The 23,875-nt window shown below is 40.8% G+C and overlaps 1 protein-coding gene across 6 annotated transcripts in view; it reads right to left on the reverse strand.

The window, feature by feature from the left end:
• The window catches only part of RICTOR (RPTOR independent companion of MTOR complex 2), a 103,604-nt gene that overhangs the window by 33,534 nt on the left and 46,195 nt on the right, over positions 1-23,875 (reverse strand). For 3 of the 6 annotated variants that reach the window (XM_053296252.1, XM_053296256.1, XM_053296255.1), the window contains 14 exons: positions 22,214-22,383; positions 20,568-20,635; positions 20,283-20,350; positions 16,687-16,769; positions 14,654-14,741; positions 9,969-10,059; positions 9,788-9,854; positions 9,588-9,668; positions 8,864-8,964; positions 5,997-6,159; positions 5,774-5,875; positions 5,607-5,653; positions 1,897-2,032; positions 644-900 (listed from right to left, as the gene is read on the reverse strand). In XM_053296252.1, coding sequence (XP_053152227.1) covers positions 644-900; positions 1,897-2,032; positions 5,607-5,653; positions 5,774-5,875; positions 5,997-6,159; positions 8,864-8,964; positions 9,588-9,668; positions 9,788-9,854; positions 9,969-10,059; positions 14,654-14,741; positions 16,687-16,769; positions 20,283-20,350; positions 20,568-20,635; positions 22,214-22,383 — 1,522 coding nt within the window. Of the gene's footprint in view, positions 1-643; positions 901-1,896; positions 2,033-5,606; positions 5,654-5,773; positions 5,876-5,996; positions 6,160-8,863; positions 8,965-9,587; positions 9,669-9,787; positions 9,855-9,968; positions 10,060-14,653; positions 14,742-16,686; positions 16,770-20,282; positions 20,351-20,567; positions 20,636-21,105; positions 21,273-22,213; positions 22,384-23,875 lie in introns of those variants that run through there. The other 3 variants (XM_053296254.1, XM_053296253.1, XM_053296257.1) reach the window with 3 other exon arrangements.

A 23,875-nucleotide genomic window follows, 5' to 3' on the forward strand; every position in this document is an offset into this window, starting at 1 on the left:
GGTTTAGGTACTGAAAAAAAAGACATTTAAGACAGAAGGAATAAGGAGGTATAAGAATAGTAAGAGAAAAGTTGGGGAGAGAAAAAAAATCAGTCTGCCTGGAGCTACACAGGACTGAAAGAACTGGAGGACAGAGTTATCCCCCTCGGGCTCTAGAGGCTTCTGTTTCATTAAACTAGTTACATAGTCTTGCCTAGGATCACATGAGGGGGATAACCCATCGAGATGCCCTTGACCCCAGCAACTGAGAATAATTATGTGCTTGGCCTACAAATCAAGGTTTATAAATGTGTTAACTTGGGGAATGATATTTTTTGTCACTTTCAAAATACATAATTCTGCATTTTGAATTCTAGCATGTTTGAAAATCATGCAACTGAAGCGTACAGAATTGATGAAATATAGATAACTTGGAGGGACTTCTGCAACTAATGATATGAGATTCCATTTTATCTGGGCTCAATATTTTTACATGCAAAATCTAAAAAAGCAAAATGAGTGTTTGCTAACTGCATCTAGCTGTAGAAAGAAAAGGTCGAAAGACTGTAGTTCTAAAGGAATGTAATATATAGAGTGAGAGAATAACATCTCTCTAGAACCTGAGAACGTCAAGACTTTCTTTTAAAATGAACAAAATACTTACCACTGAAAGACGTTGCATTTTTCAAGCATTTTAACTCCATGGGGATGACAAGAGAGTGTACCAAAAAACAAGAAGTAGTGCTGACTAAGGGTGTTCAGTAACCCATTGTTCTGGAGGCTGCGTTCTGGTTTCATTCCAGAAGAAGAATTGAGCCAGTGCACAATATCTTTTACTAACTCTTCCAGATATGTTTGGCCATCCTGCTTAAAAGTGGGAGAACAGACGAGCTTCAGTTGCTTTTGAAAGATTTTCTTTTCCTGAATGAAAATGTCACATATTTACATTTCTCTGAGCACAAGACAAAGTAAACATCATCTAACAGGACATACCAAGTAAATTAAAGGAGAAACACTTCTTCATTGCAAGAATGCTGGAACACGAGAGCTGAAGAGGAACTGTTATATTTTAAGGCAGGGGTAGGCAACCTTGGCTCTCCAGCTGTTGCTGAACTCCAACTCCCAACTTCCCCAGCCACAATAAGGCTGGGGATGATTGTTGTTCAACAATGGCTGTAGAGACAAGGTTGCCTACCGCTGCTTTAAAGGATATGTAATCTAGAAGAGATATTAAAACCTGGCTGCAACAGTACAAGGAAGTCTTTTCGCTTTTTAACAAAGCCATAGACTAGGATTTATAACTCCTCCACATGAGAAATGTGGGGGAAGTCAGCTGTGATGCTGCCCTCAGATGATCTTGACATGAGCTACAACTCATTCCTGTGGGGATTATGGGAGTCACAACTGTAAACAACTCCCAGGCAGCCCAAAATTTGTCAGAGCTAACTGTGCCAAGAGAGAAGCAGCTCAAGAACAGGTGTATTCAACAGGGAAATTACGCCCTCTGGAACTTTCTTCTAGCATCAGCTCCTGAGTTTTGTCAAATACACACAGCAAGACCAGAGAACAGAACAAGTCATGTTGCTTCGCTGGCTTCACTTGTGAGTGCATTTCAATGTTTGGGAGGGCATTACTGATCATTTCATTTTACAGTGATAACCCAGGAATAAACAATAGGTTGGTTCAAAGGTGTCTTGCTTTAGTAGAAGAGAACTTCCCTGCGCTCTCACACCACCCAAATTTCTGCCAATTTCTCCCTCTCACTGTAGTCCCTTCTGCTATTCTGGCTGCATTTTCATTAGAGCTGGCAAGCCCAAAATCCAAGGTCTTTGAGAACATGCAAAGAGCTTCATCAAAGTAAAGCTTGAGTATATAATTGCAGCCCGTTAAACTGAAGCTACTCAAAATTTCTCTCACCTCTTCAGATTCAAGAAGAAACTCCGTGAACTGGCAACCCACCACTGTGAGCTGCTTGGATTTTGCATACTCCACATCCAGGTTGGCATACAGTTTACTGCTGGGCTTGTAAAAATACATCAGCCGCCGTACAAATCTAATATTAAACAGAATAAAGAGATGTAAACAACGATCACAAGCTTCAGTTAACTGTGTACATTACTTACAGTGTTTTATCTACAAGACAGCATGCTGTGAACCAAGTAGGTTTGGGTTTTTTTGCTGTCTCTGCTTGCTTCTTCCAAGAGGGTTCATATAATGTAGTAAATTTGTTTTTCTAAATTAATCACTTGTGAATAAATACACTGGTGTGAATGTGTGTGTGCATGCGTATGTACACTCACACGGAGAACAAATTAGTAAAGGGTGGGGGCAGAATTTTTTCTCAGGAAATATGCTTTCTTAAACCCTGGCTGTCATCCAGACTATTCCATGAGGAGTTCAAATGAAATTAATGCGGGGAAATTATGAACTTGTCCCATTAATTTCAACAGGACTATTCATGAGTAATTTAGTCTGCATGTCAGCTACTGATGCAAAACAAAGAAAAATTATGTACAAATTACCCTTCCAACCCACCCACCCCAACCCAACTAAATGAAAGATTAACTCACAAAAAGTGAAAGGGAATAAGACAGTCGGTGTAGCAAAGAGATTACATCAACATTATAAGGAAGCTTTACTAACTTAAGAGGTAAGATGTTGGCCAAAGAAGTGTCTAGATAAGCACTTTCAAATCATTTGCACATATTGTACTTCAGAAGTTAATCTCTACTGAAACCATAGAAATGCTATAGGGCCAGAATTACTGCAACATGAGGCAAGCCATCACAGGGAATACAGAGAGTTACTAGGCAAGAAGCACCTTAATCTTCCTCCACTTTAAATATGTATCTGATTGGATCAGGAGACAAAGGCCGAATGGTATAGTCTCTCCAGAGGGAGTGACAATGCTGTAAACCTATCACTTTCACTTCACTCACAGACTTGTGCAGCATACTTGGATGCAAACCGCTCCTCTCCAGAGTTCTCATTTTTCTCTTGTATGCTAGGGATGTGCATGGAACCAGTTCGGACACCCTTTATGGGCCTCCAAAGAGGTTAGAACGACTGGCAGTTTGGCTGGTGCCCTTACCCTTCCTGTCATGTTTCCCCCGCTGGCGTTCAATTTTAAAAGTGCCCATTGGGGTGGCAGCGTGCCTCCCTGCCGCTTGTGTTCTCCTCAGCCAGGAGTATCCTAAAGTACCCAGTGCACATGTGCATGCCAGGTGTGCGCACACATCACATTCACTTGCGCGCACATGCCCGGCATGTGTATGTGCGCCGGGTACTTCCGGCCTAGAACACCAGGGCAACAGGGAGGTACACTGCCGCCCTGACGAGCACTTTTTAAATGGAGCGCCGGTGGGGGGAAATGCATTGGGAAGGGGAAACGCATTGGGAGGGGTAAGGTCACCTTCCCCCATCCTTAAAGGAATGCCCCCCGATCTTCACACCTCCCCCTGCCGGATCCGTGCACATCCCTAGTGTCTGCCCACCCCCAGATCTGAAATGAGAATGAGCAGCATCAGATGGAGTACCCTTGATGACTCTAACCTCAAACACACTCAAAAAAAGTCTTGACTTGGCAAGAGTCTTTATGAAAGATCAAGTACATCTTTTATAAGGCATATAACCAGTTATTGTACTGCAATTGAACCCTTACTGAAATGCACAACAAGCCATGGCTTCAAAACAAATGCATGCTAAACTATATTCATGTGTAAGCATACTAAATTTTACTTACAAAATTAGAGTTTGTATGATCATAAAACAAAAACCACATAAAAGGACTGTTGAACTGTTGGTGGCCGTATTGACAGTGATGAACTAATTGGCAGTAATGGCTCTGAGTCATCAAAACAAACAAAGCTACTTTTGTTGTCCATGATAACTGCAACCTGAGATCATTCTGTGGGAGGACTAACATGCAGCTACTTGCTTTCCATTTGGCAGCTAAAGATTGTATCTACTGCAAAAGAAACTGGCTATTTTTGAGCAAGCATGGAATTTTAAAAAAAGAAATGCAAACATATCAAAGTATACCATGGGTAATAATTAGGGGTACACAAAGCTTCAATGGCTGAATCAAACTCCTCAAACCAAGTTGAACCAACATTATTTTGGTTCAGACTGGGACGACTTGATTCAACCCCGACTTGGATGTCAAAACTGCCCTGTCTGTCCCCTGACTGTTTTAGTATGTACTGGGCAGAAGAGTTTTTAGTTTATTTTCAGTAGCAAGGGATTGGCAGCGGCTGCACAGCTTCAGCTTAAAAAGAGCTTTCAGAAGCTTCCCAGTTCCCCCACCCTTCTCCCTAAAGTACAGGAAAAGACTCCAGGTGCATTGGGAAATGTAGTTTTTTTCAGAGGCAATGGCAGCATTTCCCCACATATCCTCCACCTTTTCCCCAAAGGGAAAGCGGGGGAGAGGGAGCATTCCAGAAGTCTTTTTAAAGCTGAAGCTGCACTGCAGCAGCCATTAGCCCCTCAACAAAAGTAAATAAAAGCCTCTTTTGATCCCATCTAGTAAGCACTAAACCGGGGCTGGAGGAGTGGCAAAGGGTGGATGAATAAAAGCTTTGGCCAATTCGACAGGATCACTTCGAATCTAGCTAAAGCAAATAAACAGGTTACTCGCCTATAACTTATGATCTGGTACAGATCTGTCAACATCCATAAGTTTGGGTTCTGTGCCTGCATGGGAACCACAGGGTAGCAATGCCGCAGCTTGTTGAGGTGTCCAAGTCCTGTCCCCATGCCTACGGCGTGCTATTTAAAGGCAGGCTGGGCACCATGTTCCTCAGTTTTTGGATGACCGCCATGAAGGACGACAATCCAGATAAGTAGGTGAGTTCAGGATCGAAGCAAAAGGCCTGCACACTGGTACGCACACAGCAGAGCACTACTGCAGAGCGGTGGTCCGGGAGGGTCTTTATAGCATCCTGCAACACAGTTATATGCCATACACCTATCAGGGGTAACATTCATGGGCATCTGTAAAGCAGCAACATGGCCCACAGAGTTAACTTCTGTTAATCATTATGCCATAGATGTGCACTCTGCTGCTGAGGCGAGCTTCGGGAGAAGCATTTTGAAGTGCGTGTTACAATGATTACTACTGCACTCTCCTTCAAGGGGAGCTAGCTAAACACCCCTACTTATGGATTTTGACGGCTCTCGATCCAGATAAACAGGTTGCTCACCTATAACTTATGATCTGGTAGACATCTTTTGACATCTCATCCAGAAGTTATCTTTGCATGCGGACACATATTTGTAATATAGCAAAATGCACATTTAGATTGTTGCCATACTCAATAAGAACCACCTTGCTGGATCAGACCAAGGGTCCATCTTGTCTAGTATATTCACTTTCAGCATCTCACAAACTCTTGAAGGGGACCTACAATAGGAATTTTGCCCTTGGAACTCATCTGACAACACAAAATCCCTAACCAAGAAGCCATCCCGCTGTGGGGATTCAAACCAGCAACCTCTTGCTCCCAAGCAAGTTACTTCTCTGCTGCGCAATTAAGGTGGCAGTCCAATTGGATCTTAGGAACATGTTATTTCCAAGGCGTACCAAAATATTTTATTAAACTGATTTAATGCACATAGTAGCTACATACCTGTGCAACTGTTCATCTTTGTTGTTCTTCAGGTTGATATTTGGCCACTAAAAACAGCAGATACATAGTTTTGTAAGAATGGTATGCCCTTTTATTTGCAATTATTCATAATGATTTTATTTCAGCTTATCTTTTACAATTAATTAGGATATCATTTCACTGCTTACCTTAAGTATGGTCCCTATCAGATTCCAATTCCACTCAAGGTTCTCTTTGTGATTAAGAACTTGGCTATCTCTCAGATTCATCGACAGAGCTTCCTCTGTATCCTATAAAAATCAAAAGTAGAGGGGAAAATGCAAGTTTCTTTTGCTGTGAGATTATCTCTATATTAGAAGCTAACGAATAAATTTACAATGTAAATTTAAAAAAACTACAAGATTACTCCACCTTTAGAATGAAGATATCCTTCTGCACGCGATATTGATCCCTTTTCTGATGTGTTGACATGGCTTTCTGAACAATGTGATCTAGGTGAAGGCTGTAAGGTTTAGGTCCTCGTTTCTTCATCTCATGAAAACGTTTTAAGCAATTCAGTGCTGCACTGGCTCGTCTGCCAGGGAAAAATTTGATATTGTCAATATTTAATCAGGCTTTTCTCTCCTTTTTGTAAATTACTATCCTTACCAAGAGTCTGGGAGACCCAGAAAGTGACATTTCCCAAGGACTGTGATGAAAAGATCCTTTTTGTAGGACTGTAGGAAGTCCCAAACACTGCTGTGGCAAGGGTATGGGAACAGGGGTGCCTTGTAAGAGTTTTGCAACTGTAAAGCCTTCAGGCCTCACCATATTCTTAGCGACTTCAACAGGAGCATGAGGAGGCCTGAAACTTCAAATGGGATGGGCTTTAACAATGAGCTTATGTGGGCATGATACAAACTGAGTTCAAATCAGTTCATTTTAGAGTGAGTTCATGCTGAATCAAGCCAGGGGGTCTCCTCCATCACTATTTACAAGGCTATACTATACTACCACCTATAACAAATTATCAAGGGCATTTTGAAGGAAAACACTTTTAACAGTGCATAAAGTGCACAACACATCTGAAATTGCCAAGCATTTTTAAAAAGCATACTCTGGGGAATTTATTTATGTGGTAGTGATTATGAGCTAGAAAGCGAGAAAAAGGGCAAACTCACTTAGAATAAGAGTGTTGTGAATGCAACTTAGAGCCATGAAAATCAGATTTGCCACTGATTTCAATAAGATACAGATCTAAGACGCATTTCTTTCAACTGAAATAAAATACTCAGAAGTTTAACTGTGCTAAAAGCATTGATTATATTTGCACATTCTGAACTCATCAGGCTTGGGGTTTTCCAATTGCTTTATAAGAGGAACAATGTCTTAATTCAGTTCATGTTTTAAAAGCAATTGCCAGAGAGCAACTTGAATAACTTCTTCCAATAGTAATTTGTATGACAGGATTCCAGCCACATCTTGATTATTTGTTAAGCCAAGTTGTAAAGTGTGCGGTAGCGAGAGAGATTATACTAGTTCTTTTTGTACTGGTGAAAAGCTTCCCCCTGCCCCAAGTCAAGTGAACTGCACAAATACCACAGCAACTTTGTAACTAGGGGTGCGCAAGGAACCAGTTCCGTGCACACGCAGGAGAAGGTCTCTAAGGCGCAGGGAGGGTGCTCTTACCTCCACCGTCGCGCTTCCCCCTCCCCCACCATGCTGCATTAAAAATCGCTGGCGCGAGGCGGCTGTATTCCCTCTTGCCACCCCAGCCATTGTAATACCAGAAATGGAATCTATGCATGCGCATGCCACACACACACACACACACACACCACTTCCGGTATTACGCTGACTGGGGCGGCAAGAGAGAATACAGCCACCCCGCACCAGTGAATTTTAATGCAGCGCCAGAGGGGGAAGCGTGGCGGAGGAGGTAAAAGAACCTTCCCCATGACTTAAAGAGACCCTTGCCTTACCATTCGAACCAGTTTGAACGCAGGGGTTCCGAACCTGTTCAGCATTCTAAGAATTGAACACTGAACAGGTTCATGCACATCCCTATTCGTAACAAGTATTTTCTGAATGCCAAGATGTGCATTTAAAGGGAAATTTTAAAATTATTAAAAAATCTATCTTCCTGAAACAGAATTAAAATCCTATTGTAGATCCCAGAATTCCTTTATTCCATGAACTATGTATTTATTTTAATTTACTGTTAAATTTCTAGACCACCTTTCATAAAACATCCCAAGGCGCTTTACTAAAGTAAATACACAATAAAATTTCCTAAGTTGCATTAAAAAATTATTTATTTGATTTATATACTGCCCCTCCAAAAATGGCTCAGGGCGGTTTTAAAAATCACATTTAAAACCTTAAAATCAGTTAAACAATAAAGACATACATCACCATTTTTAAAAACCTACTACTATTCTTCCACATTACTGCAAAAAGAAAAGAGAAAGAGAATCCAAAAGGCCTCCGAGTTTTTTAAATTAATGTTCCTGGTATATCACTCGTTGCATCAATGGTATTGTGCCAAATAAAATTTGTGAATGGTGTGTAATTCTGGCTAGTACAGGACATCTGCTTCCCAGAACATTGTATAAACTGTTCAGAGTTCCTGCCTTATACATAGAGTCCAAATAGAAAGACAAACATATTTTCAAAACAAGTGGAAACTTCAAAACTAGAAAGTGAGGAAGTTTTTGTTAGACAAAACTGCTTTATATCCTAAATGTTCCTGGTATGAGCAGAAATTCCACTCATACCAAGGGAAGGGCTCATTCCCCACCCCTTCACTAATTCCCACTTCCTCATGTAATTGTGCTCTGGAGAGTCACCCAACCTGCAAGAGCCGATTTTCAGGGGGACAGGAGGTGGTGGCAGGGGGCAAGAGATAGATGAAAATAACTAACTCCTTACTCCCACCCTGCCACATGAGCACAACTTCTTCTGTTCAAGTGACAAAAAAGCTGTTCTGGCAAAATAAATCACAGATTTTACAAGCAGCAAAATTCCCAAATAATTCTTCAGCTATTAATTGTGAGTGCAATCCTACTTTAGAAATGGTTAAATTATTACAGATTTTTGTGAAGCAAGATTGCAGCCCTTGGTCATAATTTGACAAATCTGATAAATACCGATATTCTTTAATAGATGTTTAAAAAGCATCAACCATAATACTAAAAGATGACAGAAAGATTAATGATCTGGAATATAGAACACACAGGAGTAAAATTTCAGACAAAGTATAGAAAGCTTGAGAGCTTTTAACTAAAAAGTATGCTTACAGTCTTTTCTCCTTTACAATGTCAAAAGAAGCTGCCATGTTCATTAACGTTGGTAAGCAGTGTAAGTGGTGGCTGTGACAGTGAGGAAGAATGGTGTTTGCCTGGAAGAGAGAAGCAGCTTCATGGAGTTAGATTTTCAAATCGAGCCCAGGTTCCCCCACATAAACTTATTTAATTTTAATGGGACACAAACAGAGCTTTGGAAAAATAAAATCACTTTTCACATATAATTCAGCTAATGCATAATCGTATTTAAAAGCAAATACTGAATTTGGAAATGACAGAAACTTCTTTCCTTGTAATTACTTTTATTTTTTGTAAATTTTAAAGCAATACTTAGGAGTCCTTTATAGTGTCAATTAAATGCATTAAAGGGGGCAACAACTAATTGATCTAATGAATTTTATAGCTGGTCAGCTTGAAAAGAACAAAACCAGCCACTTGCAGGATTGCTGAATGATTAACATAATTTATAATCTTGTTATTCTAGTGCAGAGACCTCTCAACCCAATGCAAGACTGTGAGCCCTTGGCTCTGCTTTATACAGCCATCCAGGGGTAACTAACAGTGTGATGAACATAAGCAAAGGTCCTGTGCATTGGTAGAATTGCATCCTCTCCTAAGATAAAATGTGTTTTTAAAAATCCTCAACCCTAATGCTTTACCTTTCAAGGTAAAGCGTTAGGGTATGTGAAATGGTAAGTGAAATGAAATACTAACTTACCATATGCAAAAGTTCTCCGAGTAAGATTGTTGCTCTGACAGATATGTGGTCATCACTGCTTGTGATTACCTCAACTAAACCCTGGAGAAATTAAGAAGAGAACATCTAGTGTAATCAGCTCACTGATGCTGCTTTATAGAACCTATGTGCAATAAGGCAGGCTTAACTATTCATTATTTCAATTAAAAATCTGAACTTACTTCTAAGAGTCCATTTGTAATGAAAGCAGAGAGAATCAGTGCCAGGTAATTGTCCATGAGGTCAGGTCTAAATAAATGTTTAAACGGCAAAATCAGCTTCAAGTTTTTATTTCTCTTTCTTTCATAACCAAAGTAAGAGAAAATGGCATCACAAGTTACTCTTTTGGTTGTAAATCAATACCTGGATCTGGCTCGGTGATGTAAGATAACTTTAGCTTCTGCAGCTACAAAGCCATCAGAAAGTCTCCAACTGTCTTGAAACCTGCTTGGGTCTAGAACAAGAAAACCATCAAGTGAAAACTCTGCTTTCTTAAAAAGAAGACTCAGGTATACATGTACTACTATCCCTTGTCATCTTTCATTAGTTTGGTTTTATTTCTCTCCTACTTGTCCATTGTGGTTCCAGTACTGAAAGAGAGGGGTGTGTGTGTGTGTGTGTGTGTGTGTGTGTGTGTACACACACACACACACACACACACACACACGATCATATATGGTCTGTCACATTATGAGTAATCTCAGGTCTAATCTACAATAGGTCTTAAACCTCTCACATTTAACAAAGCAAGAAAAACAGTCAGGACACATACTCAGAACAGGGATTCGTGCAAAAGCAGGGAAGGTATAAGCTGGCTTGGTCTAAAGGTAGGTAATTTTTTATTCTCACACAGCACAAAATGTTTCAGGTCTGGAATATAACTTAGTATTTTCAAAATATAATTTAGCAAAAAGTGGGCCTCCACTATTAGATTTTGGGAAATAGTGATTAAAGGCTCCTATGCTGAACCCTGTTCCAGAGGCCCGCATCTTCCTACACTAGACCAGTGTTTCTCAACCGCCGGTCCGCGGACCGGTGCCGGTCCGTGAAGAGTCAACTGCCGGTCCGTACATAGATAGAACAGTCCCTGGGCAAATTAGGTCCCCTTGGCTCTATCGGCTGCTGGGCAAGGGGAGAGAGCGCTTTTTGCTCGCTCCCTGGAAAAAGCCACGTGTGAGGTTCCGAGCCAGCGCTGAGGGTATTTTTACCCAGTGCAGGTCAGCAGCACTTGGGACGGTCGCTCCAGAGGGAGCACCTTGAGGAGAAGGGAGCGCCGGTGTCCCGATCAGCCACGTGGGCAGGCTGATTGTGGGCTCCCAGAAACAGCGCTCCTTGGCCGCAGTCACTCCTCGCTCCTGAATGAATGCATTGAGGAAGGTAGTTGTGGTGGCTTCCGAGGGAGTGCTTTGAGGAAGGGACATGCAGGAAGAGGAAGAAGAGAGCAGGAAGAGACCAGCCATAGAGTGTCCACAGTCCCTGCTCTGCCGCCGCCCATGCACTGTGGGGAGTTGCGGCACAAGTCACTCCTGGTCCCCCCGCGCTGCCGCTTCTGGCTGGGTTCAGGGCTGGGGGTGGGCTGCTGTGGCCATTCAGCACCAGAGAAGCCCCCCATGGCAGCCGCGATCTTGCTTGCCTTCCTCTTGGCTTCCCGCGATTTTGGCGGGAAGCCGGCAGTAATCGGCGCGCTCCCTCAGGGCTAGTAGGCCAATGGAGCTCTTAGAGGCCATCCCAACGGGGAAAAAGACCGGCCGGGCAGAGGAAGAGCGAAGGGGACGTGGCAGAGGTAAGGAGGAGGATCGGGTTGGAAGCGGGTGAAAAGCGCGGAAAGGAGCCAAAGAAAGAAAATGGGGCTTTTTAAAAAAAAGGTAATATTGAGGCAGAAAGCGGTGAAGAGGGGTAGAAAAATCGGTAAGGGAGAACACAGAGTTGAGGGATTGCCGTTTATTGGAGTTATCAACTTATCCCTCCTCTATCTTTTCCCATTCGTAATGCATTCAGCCTTTCCCCAACCCTACAAACACCCCTGCCATAGTAGAGGCGGTTTTGTGGCGCTGGAAAGGGTGACGTGTGTTACGAGTGATCTTAGCAGATCTGTATGTTCAGAGAGACTTAAAACGTAGAGCTGGGTTTGCTAACCCGTGTGAACCGGCAGAAGCACTGCACCTTCTGATTCCTGCTTCAGAATCCCTCAGGTAGACTCTTGGTAAGGCAGCCACCCCATTGCCTGCCATACCTGCAGTTGGCCATTCAGTTTTGTGCTTCTCAAAACTCCATATTTTTTAGTTCAAATTTTTAGCCTTTATTTCCTTAACTGTAGTATTGCTGCTGACACTTTTAGGGTAGTATTTTGAAAATGAGCCAAGATTGGTACTGTCTTTTGTGCTGCTAGGTGAGACCTGTTGAAGTATAAAGCCACCTTACTACTATCTAAAACTGCCAGAATAAAACATGTAGATTCAAAACATAACTCTTCTCTCTCCTGTATTCAATAATGTCTCTGCTTAGGAAAATATTATCAGTGTATTGTTGGGTTTTTCCATTGTGGCTTTTGGATAGCCACTGTTGCTCCACCTGTGTGCGTACACAGAAGTTGCCTTCAATTGTAAGAGTAATTGTAAAAGTGAGCAAATGGTGGGGAGGGGGCACCTGAGAGTGAGTGGCTGACACTCAGCAATAAAGCGAAGTATAAGGTTGCAGCATATTTTTAAAAGATAGTAATCTTAAATCTGGACTTGACAAATCTCAGGTGCCAGGGAGCCATGATGCTTCATCCTTTCCCCCCCTCTCCCTTCAGATCAAAGCATAATCTTAGTCAAAATTATGAGATTTATGGTTTTAATATTTAATGTTTGCTTTTAAATTATTCTAATTTTAATGATTTTAATGCTCATGATATTATTTTAATTGTAAACTGCCCAGAGAGGTATAGAAGGCTTTTAAATAAATAAATAGATAGACAGATAGACTTAAACTTGGAACCCCTTTACTAACTGCTGGTCCGGGAAACTGCACACATGGAATATAGCGGTCCTTGAAACTGCGCGCGAAGAATTTACCGGTCCTTGGTTCCAAAAAGGTTGAGAAACACTGCACTAGACGACACCAGTTTTCTTCTAGCACTCACACGAGCAAAAAGGCTCTCAGACAGTCACCTGCTCAATCAGCCTGCAAATTACAATCTCACCCAACGACAAGATTGATGCTCATTCTGCAATTCCTGTTCAACAGTGTAGCAGTTTTAAGGTGACTTAAACCCCCCGCAAACCCCTGGCACTGGAAATAAGGCCCTTGTTCTGCTGTAATCAAGTAAAGAAAACACACCACATTCCAAGCTATGTCACATGTAAAGGAGCTTTTAAAAGTGTCACATTTTGTATACACAAGTGCTCACAAAATAAAAGTTTATCTAGCTGTATGCAAAACAAGATGCTAGGGTTTGCTTGCATCACTGCTCCCTTCTGCTTTTCAGTTAACTGAATTTTGTTTTACTTTTGTTTCTTGTCATCTTGTCTCCCTCTGTTCTGTTGCCACTTTTTGCCCGTCTGCAGTGCATGTGTGCAAATGAACAATGCAGGAATCACAAATAAGGAAAAGGGGCACCATGAAGGCCAAGCAAAAGATGTATTCATGAGTAAGCATTTCATGCTGCTGCATAGCCTTTATGGCAGCCCCTTTTTCATGTCCGTTAATTATGTCTGCATTGTTCTTTTGCACATATGCACTCCAGATGCACAAAAAGTAGCAATGGAACAGAGAGAGAGAAAGAACAAACAAACAAGATAAGAGGACAAGAATAAAAAGCAACAATATGAAATTAAATGAGAGGAAACATGGGGTGATGGTGCAGACAAACCCTTTACTATTGAGTAGAGGATTAGGCTGCTATACTAGGCAGCAAGTTTGCAAGTACAAAGCTTTTAGCGATGTCTTACCAGCCACTGTAAAAACACCGGCCAACATTCTGCACAGTCTCCACTCGATACTAAGAATCCACTGGGGCTGCTGTGCAATTTCAAAAGGCAGCCCTGATGGTACAGCAACAGGAATGTGGTGGAATGTCTTTAAAACACTTCCATTGCTTCCAATAGAAAGGAGTACTGTGCTGCTGTTTGGAAATACCTTACAGTCATTTCATAGGAGCCCTGTTCCTGCCACTACACAATGCCTTTGGAGTTGCACAGCAATCTCAGTGGGTTCTTAACGTCGATGGGAGACTGCACAGAATGTTGGCTACCTCCGAGGAGGGAAAGAAAACTCTCTTTAATAATGCACTGACTTCTGACAATTAAACTTAGACATGGAATCCTAATAACTGACTCCACAAACATGTCAAAAAGAGTTTGCATACTGTAATCAGTATAAAGTTGAAAAGCAATATTTTAAAATCAAGAACCCATTGTGCTTAATTTATATTGTAGTTTATAAAGCAGGGGGTTGGATGCAACAAGGAATGTTAGGAGCAAAATACATAAAGCATAGTGGCCAACATTCTGACTAACAAAATGCACGTGCTGTGAGGATCTGTGGGGGAGCATCAAGAACCCCTGCACAACTCTCCCATTCCTCTTGCATTCATACTGTCATGCAAGAGGACGAAGGCTTTTGACTGCTTTTTTCACATTATATAAAAGTGGAAACACGTCACTCGCGCAGCCCTCTTGCGTGACAGAGCCACAGGAGGGCTGGGGGAGGTGTGTGAGGGCTCCCAGCAAATCCCTGCAGACCCTCCTAATACGTGCCTTTCATCAGTCAGGATGTCAGCCAATACTATTTTAACTGTTCTCTACTTGGGTTACACATTAATGCCAGAATACAGCAAGTCTATTTGGAAAAATCAACAGCTTTTCAAGTTTACACAGAGAAATGGCTACTAGTTGCTGCAATCCAGTCTGATACTCATGCTTGAGGTCTACTGAGCATGATTATACTAAGCATGATTACACAGGGATTTGGGTATGAAGAAGTGGATAGAGGATTGCACCCGATACATCACCCTTAAAGCTGATAGTTTTATTTGAGTGTGCTACTTTCTTCAGCTTAATACTAACCAACACTGAGAAGTGCTTCTATAAATTCTTCTGTCACAACAGGAAGAGGAAGGCGAAATATATCATAAAGAACTTCAAGCAAGCCTCGCTATAAACATAAAAAGGAATATGATTAGGGGGAAAAAGCAGCCAAAATGTAAAAATACACTGAAACCATCAGTCAAAGCCTTAAAGATACATGAAAATGCAGCTACTTGTTTTCTAAGTTCAAGAATTTACAGTAGGCTGGGAGGGAGCACTGGATGAGACTACGGGAGACCTCCCAACTCTTGCAATGGCCTGCTACCATACTTAAGAGTTAGGACTAAAAGCTATTTATAAACACTAGATTGACTGCATCCAGTCCCCACAAGTCAGTGTGTTCTGGCCACAAGCTGTCCCCTGCTCATCTGTACTGCAGACTACAAAGACAGAGGCCAACACAGCAAGTGATGCGTCTAACACTCAAGGCATCAAGTTGGTGTGCAGTTCTCCCATTCCACATCCTGTTTATGTGAAAGTCACTTTTTGAGGCAAAAATCAAGAGCATAGATAACTGACATGCAGACATGCCCTTACTGTATTGTCTTGGTTAGTTCCATTTACAAAAATCCATGTGAGGTAATGGTTATTGTACTACTCCTCAGAGGAAAAACTGGAACTGCACTAAAGTGGTTGGCCCAAGGTCTATCTGTGAGTCCATGACTGAGCAGGAGAATGCATGCAAATTTTTCCAACTTAAATTCATTATTTTATTCAATGGAATATACTGAAGCACTATTACAAGATTATCTTTATGACTACTTTATAGCTAGCCCTCTCTTCACCAGATGAAATTGAACAATATTTCAAGTTATGGAGTAATGCGGAGATTATGGTCAAGGTACAGAGAACTGCTCAACTAGTTTTGCATTATCAAAGGGCTTTGGGCTTGTGCCTTTCAATCAGAAGTCAACTGTATTACATGGCAAACTACTCTTGAAACAGAGAGGAGTTGAAACTGAGAAAGCAATCTGTGATATGGCACAGTGATCAGCTGTTCAAAGTAAAACAAAAAACAACTCAGTGGACAAACTCTAGCATTTGGGAATGCCTGAAATATTGTTTGGATACCAGTCTTTAAATTGCCTAACAAATATTGCACATGAAATCTGTGTGAATGCACAATCCAATATTCAGGAATTATCTATAGTTTATCATCAACATAGTATTTTATTTTTGAACACATACTGAAGGGCTGCCTATTAGGAACACAGTCATCATAAAAGAGCTTTTACACTTTTTGCCTGCATATAGTTTTACCATTCAATGTATCAGCCAACATATCAACAATTCCTGCTCCAAATCAGTGATATCAACCAAGCCAGTTAACATAAGAGTGTAATCACATTGGAATATACATAGATACATTTTAATCACTTGTTACTCCTACAATTAAGAGTCTCTTCCATCTGCTCTTTTTATTTTAAAATTTGTCTTGTAATTTCACCTCATTTCATTACAGTAATTAAGTAATCTATTATTTAAGTCAGACTGTGGAAGAGCACCAGAGGATGCTCTGTGGGTCCAAATCAGTGGATCCAACTCAGCTGCCACTTGGATGTCTGGGACCCTGCCCTCTCCTTCCAGCAGATCAATTCTGAGAAATCAGCTCTTTCCTGCCTCTCCCATCTGTTGCCCTGCTGAGGTTCCTCCGAGCAGCTGGAAGGGACAGCCCCGACTATTCTGGTCTCACCATTTGTGTTCTATGAGCGACTGTCTTTCTCTACTAGGGCTCCCCTCAACACGGTTCATCCACAAGAAAGCTTCTGTAGACCCTCCAAAGATTGCATTGGGCATCTGAGCACTGGCAGCTATGCACCATCTCCCAGCTGCACTGTGAAGGCACAGGATCACTGTGTGCAGTACAGTCTCTGAGACAGACAGACACAGACACCTATTCTCAAGGAAACTAAAACTGGACATACATCTATAGAAACACTAGAAGAATACTGAGTACAACCCATGAAGGAGCATATAATCCTCACAAATCTTTCTGAAGAATTCAAACATACCCGTATTTCCATGTTAGGAATGCACAGCACCCCAATAAGAGACTGAATCCCAGAATTCCCAGGCTTGCATAAGCTAATAATGCCTAAAAACAATGAAATGCATAGTTAAATAATGGAAGAGTGAGATATTTTACTCATAAGAAAATACCCACTGACAATATCATCTATGAGGCATTTTTTTCAACCACATGGACATTATTAAATGCAAAACTTCTACAACAAATAGTGTTAATTACACACAGATAATCCAAGAATAATCCAGCATAAAGTCCACAGGATTTATATCACTATGAGCAACATGTCTTCCTTTTTTGTGAGAACATTACAACAGTTAAACTGTGAGAGCAAAAGGCTCTCTTTGCCTGGAAAGGACATGAGAGAATACAAGATCAAGACAGCCTTTTCCATACGATACCAAGGGGAAAATGTGGGAATTCCCACTAGAAGAGTTACTGGAACATTGCTGGATCAAAGGAGCCCAACTAGTTACTAGTGCTGAGTAACTTACAGGCAGGGCAAAAAATTAACAGCCCTTCTGTATTGTTTATTCCCAGTTTCTGCTATTCAGAGGTATACAAACTCTGAATATGGGTGTACCATTTAACTATAAAGGCTCGTAGCTTCTGCGAGTCCTAGATATTCTGTGAATTTGTCTACTTTTTTTTTAAGCAATCAAAGGTGTGGGCTATAATCTCATCCTATGTCAGTGAATTCCATAATTATGAGATGTGTGTAGAAGTTCTCTCATCTGTCCTGAATCTATTGTCAATCAACTTCATTTCCATACTGTTAATAATGTTATAAGCTTGTGTCCCTTCCTCCACTGCCTCTTCCCAATTGTCTTTTTTTCTGAACTAGAAAGCCCAAAAGCCTCTCCTCACAAGGTGATCCAAACCCTTGATCTCTGCTTGCTTGTTTCTGACTTTTTCCAATGCCATGATATTCTCTTTGAGATTAGCAACCACAACTGTACAAGACAGGCTTGAGAGCACGTTGCTTGGCAAGTACTAGAGAGAGAGCCTTTTCAATGGCAACTCCACAACTTTGGAACTCTCTTCCCAAGGAGATACAACAGGCTACCTCGATCCTCATCATTAAGTAGTTACTGAAGACATTTATCTTTAGCAAGGCCTTTTAATTGCTGTTTTAATCATTCAAATAGTGGTTAGGGATGTGCACTGAACCAGCGCCCTTCGAGCCGGTGGAGGTGGTGGGGATAGCTTTAAGGATGGGGGAGAGTGACCTTCCCCCCCCTTCCCCCACTGGTGCTCTGTATAAAAATAGTCCGGCAGGGTGGCAGTGTACCTCCTTGGTCCCCTGATGAAGTGACCAGTGAGTGTGTGTGCATGTTGCAGGCGGGCATGCAACACCCGCCCGTAATGTTCGCGCGCACACACACTGGGCAGTTCCAGTCACTTCCAGTCAGGGGATTAACAGGACAGCAAGGAGGTATGCTGCCACCCCGCTGAACTATTTTTACAGAGCGCCGGAAGAGAAAGTGTACCCTCCCCCATCCTTGAAACTATCCAACCCCCCAGTCTGGAGGCCCATAAAAGGGCCCCCAAACTTGTTCGTGCACATCCCTAATAGTGGTTCTTCTCATGATGATGTTTTTACTCATTGTGATTTTATTTAATTTTGTTTTGTTAATTGCCATGAGCTGTTTTTATTAGGGAAGGAAGGATTTAAATATCTAAAATAAACAACCTTGCCACATCCCAAATGTGGCTGCATCACAGATTTATATAAAGGCTCAATGATACTGGCAGCATTATTTTCAGTTCTTTTCCTAACAGGTCTTCTTTTCCTAAGATTGTTTTCTCCCCCTCTACTGTTTGATGGACTTGCAGCATTCCTCTTCCACCTGAGCTGCGAGGGAGGTATAGCCTATCTACATCACTGCGGGGGTGCAGAGCATGATTGATGGTCATGATTTTCCTGGTCTACCGTCTCTAGCTCTGCCTGGGTCCAGTCTATTATTCCTGCAGTGTACCTGATAACAGGTATAGCCCAGGTGTTTATGGCTTGTATGGTGTTCCCACCATTGAGTTTGGACTTTAGGATTTTTCTAACTCTCCTAATGTATTCACTTCCAATTTTTCTTTTAACTTCAGTGTGTGCAATGTTATCAGCCTGGAGAATGCCCAAGTATTTGTAATGTTCTTTCTCTTCCAGGTTCTTGATCTTGCTTCCATTGGGCAGTTCTATTCCTTCAGTTTTTCTTATTTTCCCTCTGTTCATTATTAATGCAGCACACTTGTCTAGTCCAAATTCCATTGCTATATCGCTACTGAAAAACGGACACTGTTTAGCAGTGATTCGATTTCTGATTGGGACTTTCCATACAGCTTCAGATTGTCCTTGTATAGCAGATGGTTTATTTTACTTGATGTTTTTAGATGTTTGGTATCCGAGGCCTGTTTTTATTATTAATTATTATTATTTATTTACACAGTCAGACAGGTGTTGTTGACTGGTTTGTTTTATCCAGACATCGAATCCTTCCCAGGGACCTGGGATGGCTGAATTTTATTCTCAATGTTCTTGCTGTTATGATAGATAGATATCATCGCAGGCTGTTCCCAGTAAAGTTGCTTTTTGTAATTGGCTGATGGTGATTTCTGTGGCCCCTATGGTGTTGAGGTGCTCTTCAAGTTGTTTTGGAATTGCACCTAGGGTGCCAATTACCACTGGACTTATTTTGGTCTTTTTCTGCCACAGCCTTTCTATTTCAATTTGTAGATCTTTGTATTTTGTGATTTTTTTCTATTTCTTTTTCTTCTATTCTGCTATCCCCTGGTATTGCTATGTCGATTATTTTCACTTGTTTTTCTTTCTTCTCGACTACAGTTACATCTGGCTTAATTATTAATTAATTATTAATTTATTATTATTAATTCATTTTCTATACTATTTATTTCTATACTATTTCTATATTATCAATTCAATTTCTTTTTTAAAGTCTGCTGTTACGTTACCCTCTAATCCATCAACTTTATTAACGTTGCAGATCTACAATTCTACTTTTGAATTCTTTAAGAGCTCTAAGATGTATGCCATCTGAATCTGGGGATTAATTTTTAATTTAATTAACTTCCAAACCTACCTCATCACTTCTATTTGAACAAGCAAGCAATTCTGTACATGTTTACTCAGATGTAAACTCCACTATGCTCAGAGATATACTCTCATGTAAGCATGCAGGGGATTGCAACCTTAATTCTTCAGATGTCCTAGCTGAAAATATTGACTCCCATCATTATTAGCTGAAAAAGGAGGATCTTCCCCTACTTTCAGCTCATTTCCTTCAGATGAGATGAACAAGGTTGTTTGTCTTTTGCAAGAATGGATTTGGTATTGTGTGCTGAATTCAGCTTTGATGTTTTTCAACACATTTCTAGCATCTAATTTCAGAGTTTTCACCAGGCATTGTTCATACACTTAAGTCTTTCATCTCAGCAATAGGAACTAAACTGCCTTAAAGAACAATGAAGAATCACAAGATGCTAAATTTCATTAGTGAATTCTGGACTTGTTCCAACTCCAAGTAAGCCATTCTTTCATTCATTCATCTTGTGCAAAGTTAAACTACCTACCTGCCCATGAACGAAACGCTGCCACAATTCCCATTTTACTAGCTGAGAGTCGAGCTTCTCGGTCCTCTCTGTTGTAAAAACAAGATCATGCAGAGATATTGAAGTTACACTGAGTTTTGTTATCCATTAAAAGTGATATATTTGACACCCTCAAATGTAAAATTATTAGGTAGATTCAGGGAATATGAATGCCAATATAGCAGCTTTAAAGTCTTGGGCCAGAACAAAATGGAAGCACTTTTATTTCAAAGCCAGCTAAGATGCAACTATATCCATTGTACTTACTTGAGTTGTCCATCAGCAGTGTCTGGATTGTGTCTGTAGTGAAAGTCTGTGTATGGAGCTAAAATCCGCTACAAGAGAAAAAAAATTGGGAGTCATTCCCAGGGCCACCATCATTTACTTTTTATAACTATTTAATGCTGATCTTTAATACTACCCACATCAAAAATAGCCATTGAAACAATGGCATGGTTGAGATGACATGAATTAAACCATGAGTCCGCACAACATCCCTGAGACTCACACTGATGCACTTCCCCCTACACTTCACACACAAAGGAAGGATTCTACTCCCAACCCTGCTTTAATACAAGCCAGGCGTGAAGGTTCTTGTATCTGCTGCCATGATCTATCTTTAGTAGTCCTCTCCTATAATAGCTATTGTCCTTGATAGCGGGGGAATGCTATAGGCATGGGGTGTTACTCCAACAGACAAAGTCCAAATATTTTAAAAATAAAGACTGTTTCACACAGAAAAACAAATGAAACAAAAGTTGATCCTTTCCAAGAAATACACAGTTCAAAGCATAACTAGTTATACTTTTTTCTGTCCTTCAGTTTCAGTCCCTTTCTGCCAGACTCTTCCTTGGCAGTTAACTTCCAACTGATTCCACAATACACATTCTGATATATATAGAACTCCTATCAATCAAAATACCCGGCCACAGTTGCCATGCTGACCTTACTCTTGCCCATATTTCCCCCCACACCCAAATTATTCTTAACTAGTCAGCTCTTCACACCGATCCACCAAGATCTCTGTTTTCAGAAAACCCTGGCTTGCTCCAAATAAAGCTTGAAAACCAGCCAAGGTATGAATCTGGGAATCAGCCTAGGCATTAAATCTAGACTATACATGTTTTTAAATGGGAGAACGTCCATTGTTTCTTTGTCCTAGAATGCTTCCTGACATCAATGGCTAACACCTTGTAAGGCTAATTAATTGTGTAACTTCTCATGCATTCCATCCTTAGGACTTTTGGGCTCCTACAATATGTAAAGCTTCTCCTTCCTCTTTTTGCTTTGTTTAACATCTAGCTTCTGGAGAACTCAAAATCTCGACGCCTGAAACTTTGTTTAATTTTGGTGGGTCTTAATAAAGGTATTACCAGACTCTGGTTTTTCTTTCTTTTTTTATATGGCTAACAACAACAACAATTTTAAAAATCCATCTTTTATTTAGATTTTGAACTGCCCAGGTTCTTGCGTATGGGGCAGTATAAAAATGTGACAGAGAGTTAAATAAAATAAGAACTCTCCTGATGGAAACTAAATAAAGCTCAAGCAAAGAGCCACGCCATGCATCTGCCATAGCAGTCTCCCCATCCCCAGCACCTGAAGAACATCTGATGAGGCTTTGCATCTAGCTTCTTATTTGGCAAAACTTAGTGTTCAGTGTCCTCTTTTCAAATGATATACAGAGTTCCAAAATTCTCCTATGCAGAATAGATATTTCTTTCCCTAAGTATTTTTTTAATCATTTCTCAACTCATCCACTATTACAATGAATTAAATAGCACAAAGTTACATACATGCGTACTTTGCAGAAGCCACAATGATAAACACTTCTTTGCAATTTTTATTTATTTATTTATTTATTTTTGCATTTATATACCGCCTTTCGTTAAAAAGATAACCCCAATTCCTACCTCTAATTCTACATCTGCTCGCACATACTGCCGGGTCTTTGGATGATTGAGAAGATGTAAGACAGTCGTTATGAGAGCTTCATTTATGCGGCTTAACTGACAATCAATCACATTTTTCAAGATGGTACTTAACCCACCCCGAAGAGCAACTACTTCTGGATTTTGAATAGCTGAAAAAGGAGAATTACATAGTTGGAGTATGATATCATCCATAAATGCAGAAAGACTAAAATACAGTTTACTTGAAATTATATTTTTATCAACAGTTTGCCTTAAAATCCCTTCCAATGAATTCTACAATTCAATATAAAATTATGTAAAAATTTAAATGTATTAATTCCTTTGATGATTGTATGCCATGAAACAGAATTACCATCTAACTCACCTAAATGTTTGAAAGCATGCTCAAGACAATTTTTTAAAACCCAAAAGCAAATCTGTAATAGATTAAGATCTTAAGTCTGTGTTTGGGAGAACAGTTGAGCATGTCTGGCTTCTCTTGCAAGTGCACGCGCACACTCGCTTCCGATGCTTGTCCATTTTTTCCAACGCATGCTTACACATATTGTAAATCTACTCTTTTTCAAACTGTTCAAGGACATGTACTGTAACCAACATATAAGACTTGAACTGTATTCAGATTTGCTTCAGAAGAATAACTAGGTCTGAGTGTTCCAAAATGCTACCAGATTTTAAGGCAGACGCAGAGGCAATCTTGAAGTGAATATCTTATATTTACATCTAAATGCAGTTGGCTGAGTTCTTCCACGTGCCCCACATTGTTTTGGTAGAGTGCATCATGTGGAAAGTGGGTGAACCAAACAGCTGAAGGAGGCAAAGCTCTGTAATCAGGCAAACAGGCTGCCCTGCCCTGTTTTCATCTGTTGGCTGACCCTCCAGAGCACAATACAGGCTGGAAGCCAGCCATTAAATGAAACTGGCCGAGTTCCTCATTTATCTCCCTGTGCACTGAGATCAGCAGTGAATTACTTGCTCACAGATACTAGACAGATGTGTATAAGGAACAGGATCTTCTTGGTGATGGTGCCCATGCTCCATGAAACTCATTCCCAGCAAAATTCATCCAGCCAATTCCATCTTTATTTTTTGTTAAAGGATCTTAAACATCTTTTGTAAGAAGCCTTTGAAAATGCAGCCTGAATAATTTTTAGATGAGTTACAGCTATTGAGAAATTTGATTGATTGGTTGATTGATTAAGTGCCATCAAGTCGGAGTCGACTCTTGGTGACTACATAAACAGATTCTCTCCAGGACGATCTGTCTTCAACTTGGCCTTTAAGGTCTCTCAGTGGTGCATTCATTGCTGTCGTAATCGAGTCCATCAACCTTGCTGCTGGTCGTCGTCTTCTCTTTCCTTCAACTTTTCCCAGCATTATGGACTTGTTGGGTCCATTGGGTCTTCACATAATGTGTCCAAAGTATGGTAGTTTGAGTCTGGTCATTTGTGCCTCAAGTGAAGATTCTGGATTGATTTGTTCTATGATCCATTTGTTTGTTTTCCTGGCTGTCCATCGTATCCTCAAAAGTCTTCTCCAGCACCAAAGTTCAAAAGCATCAATACTTTTTCTCTCTTGCTTCTTCAAAGTCCAACTTTCGCATCCATAGAGTGTCACGGGGAAAACCATTGTCCCAATTCTAAT

Source organism: Hemicordylus capensis, chromosome 2 (assembly GCF_027244095.1).
Source record: "Hemicordylus capensis ecotype Gifberg chromosome 2, rHemCap1.1.pri, whole genome shotgun sequence".
NCBI lineage: Eukaryota > Metazoa > Chordata > Lepidosauria > Squamata > Cordylidae > Hemicordylus > Hemicordylus capensis.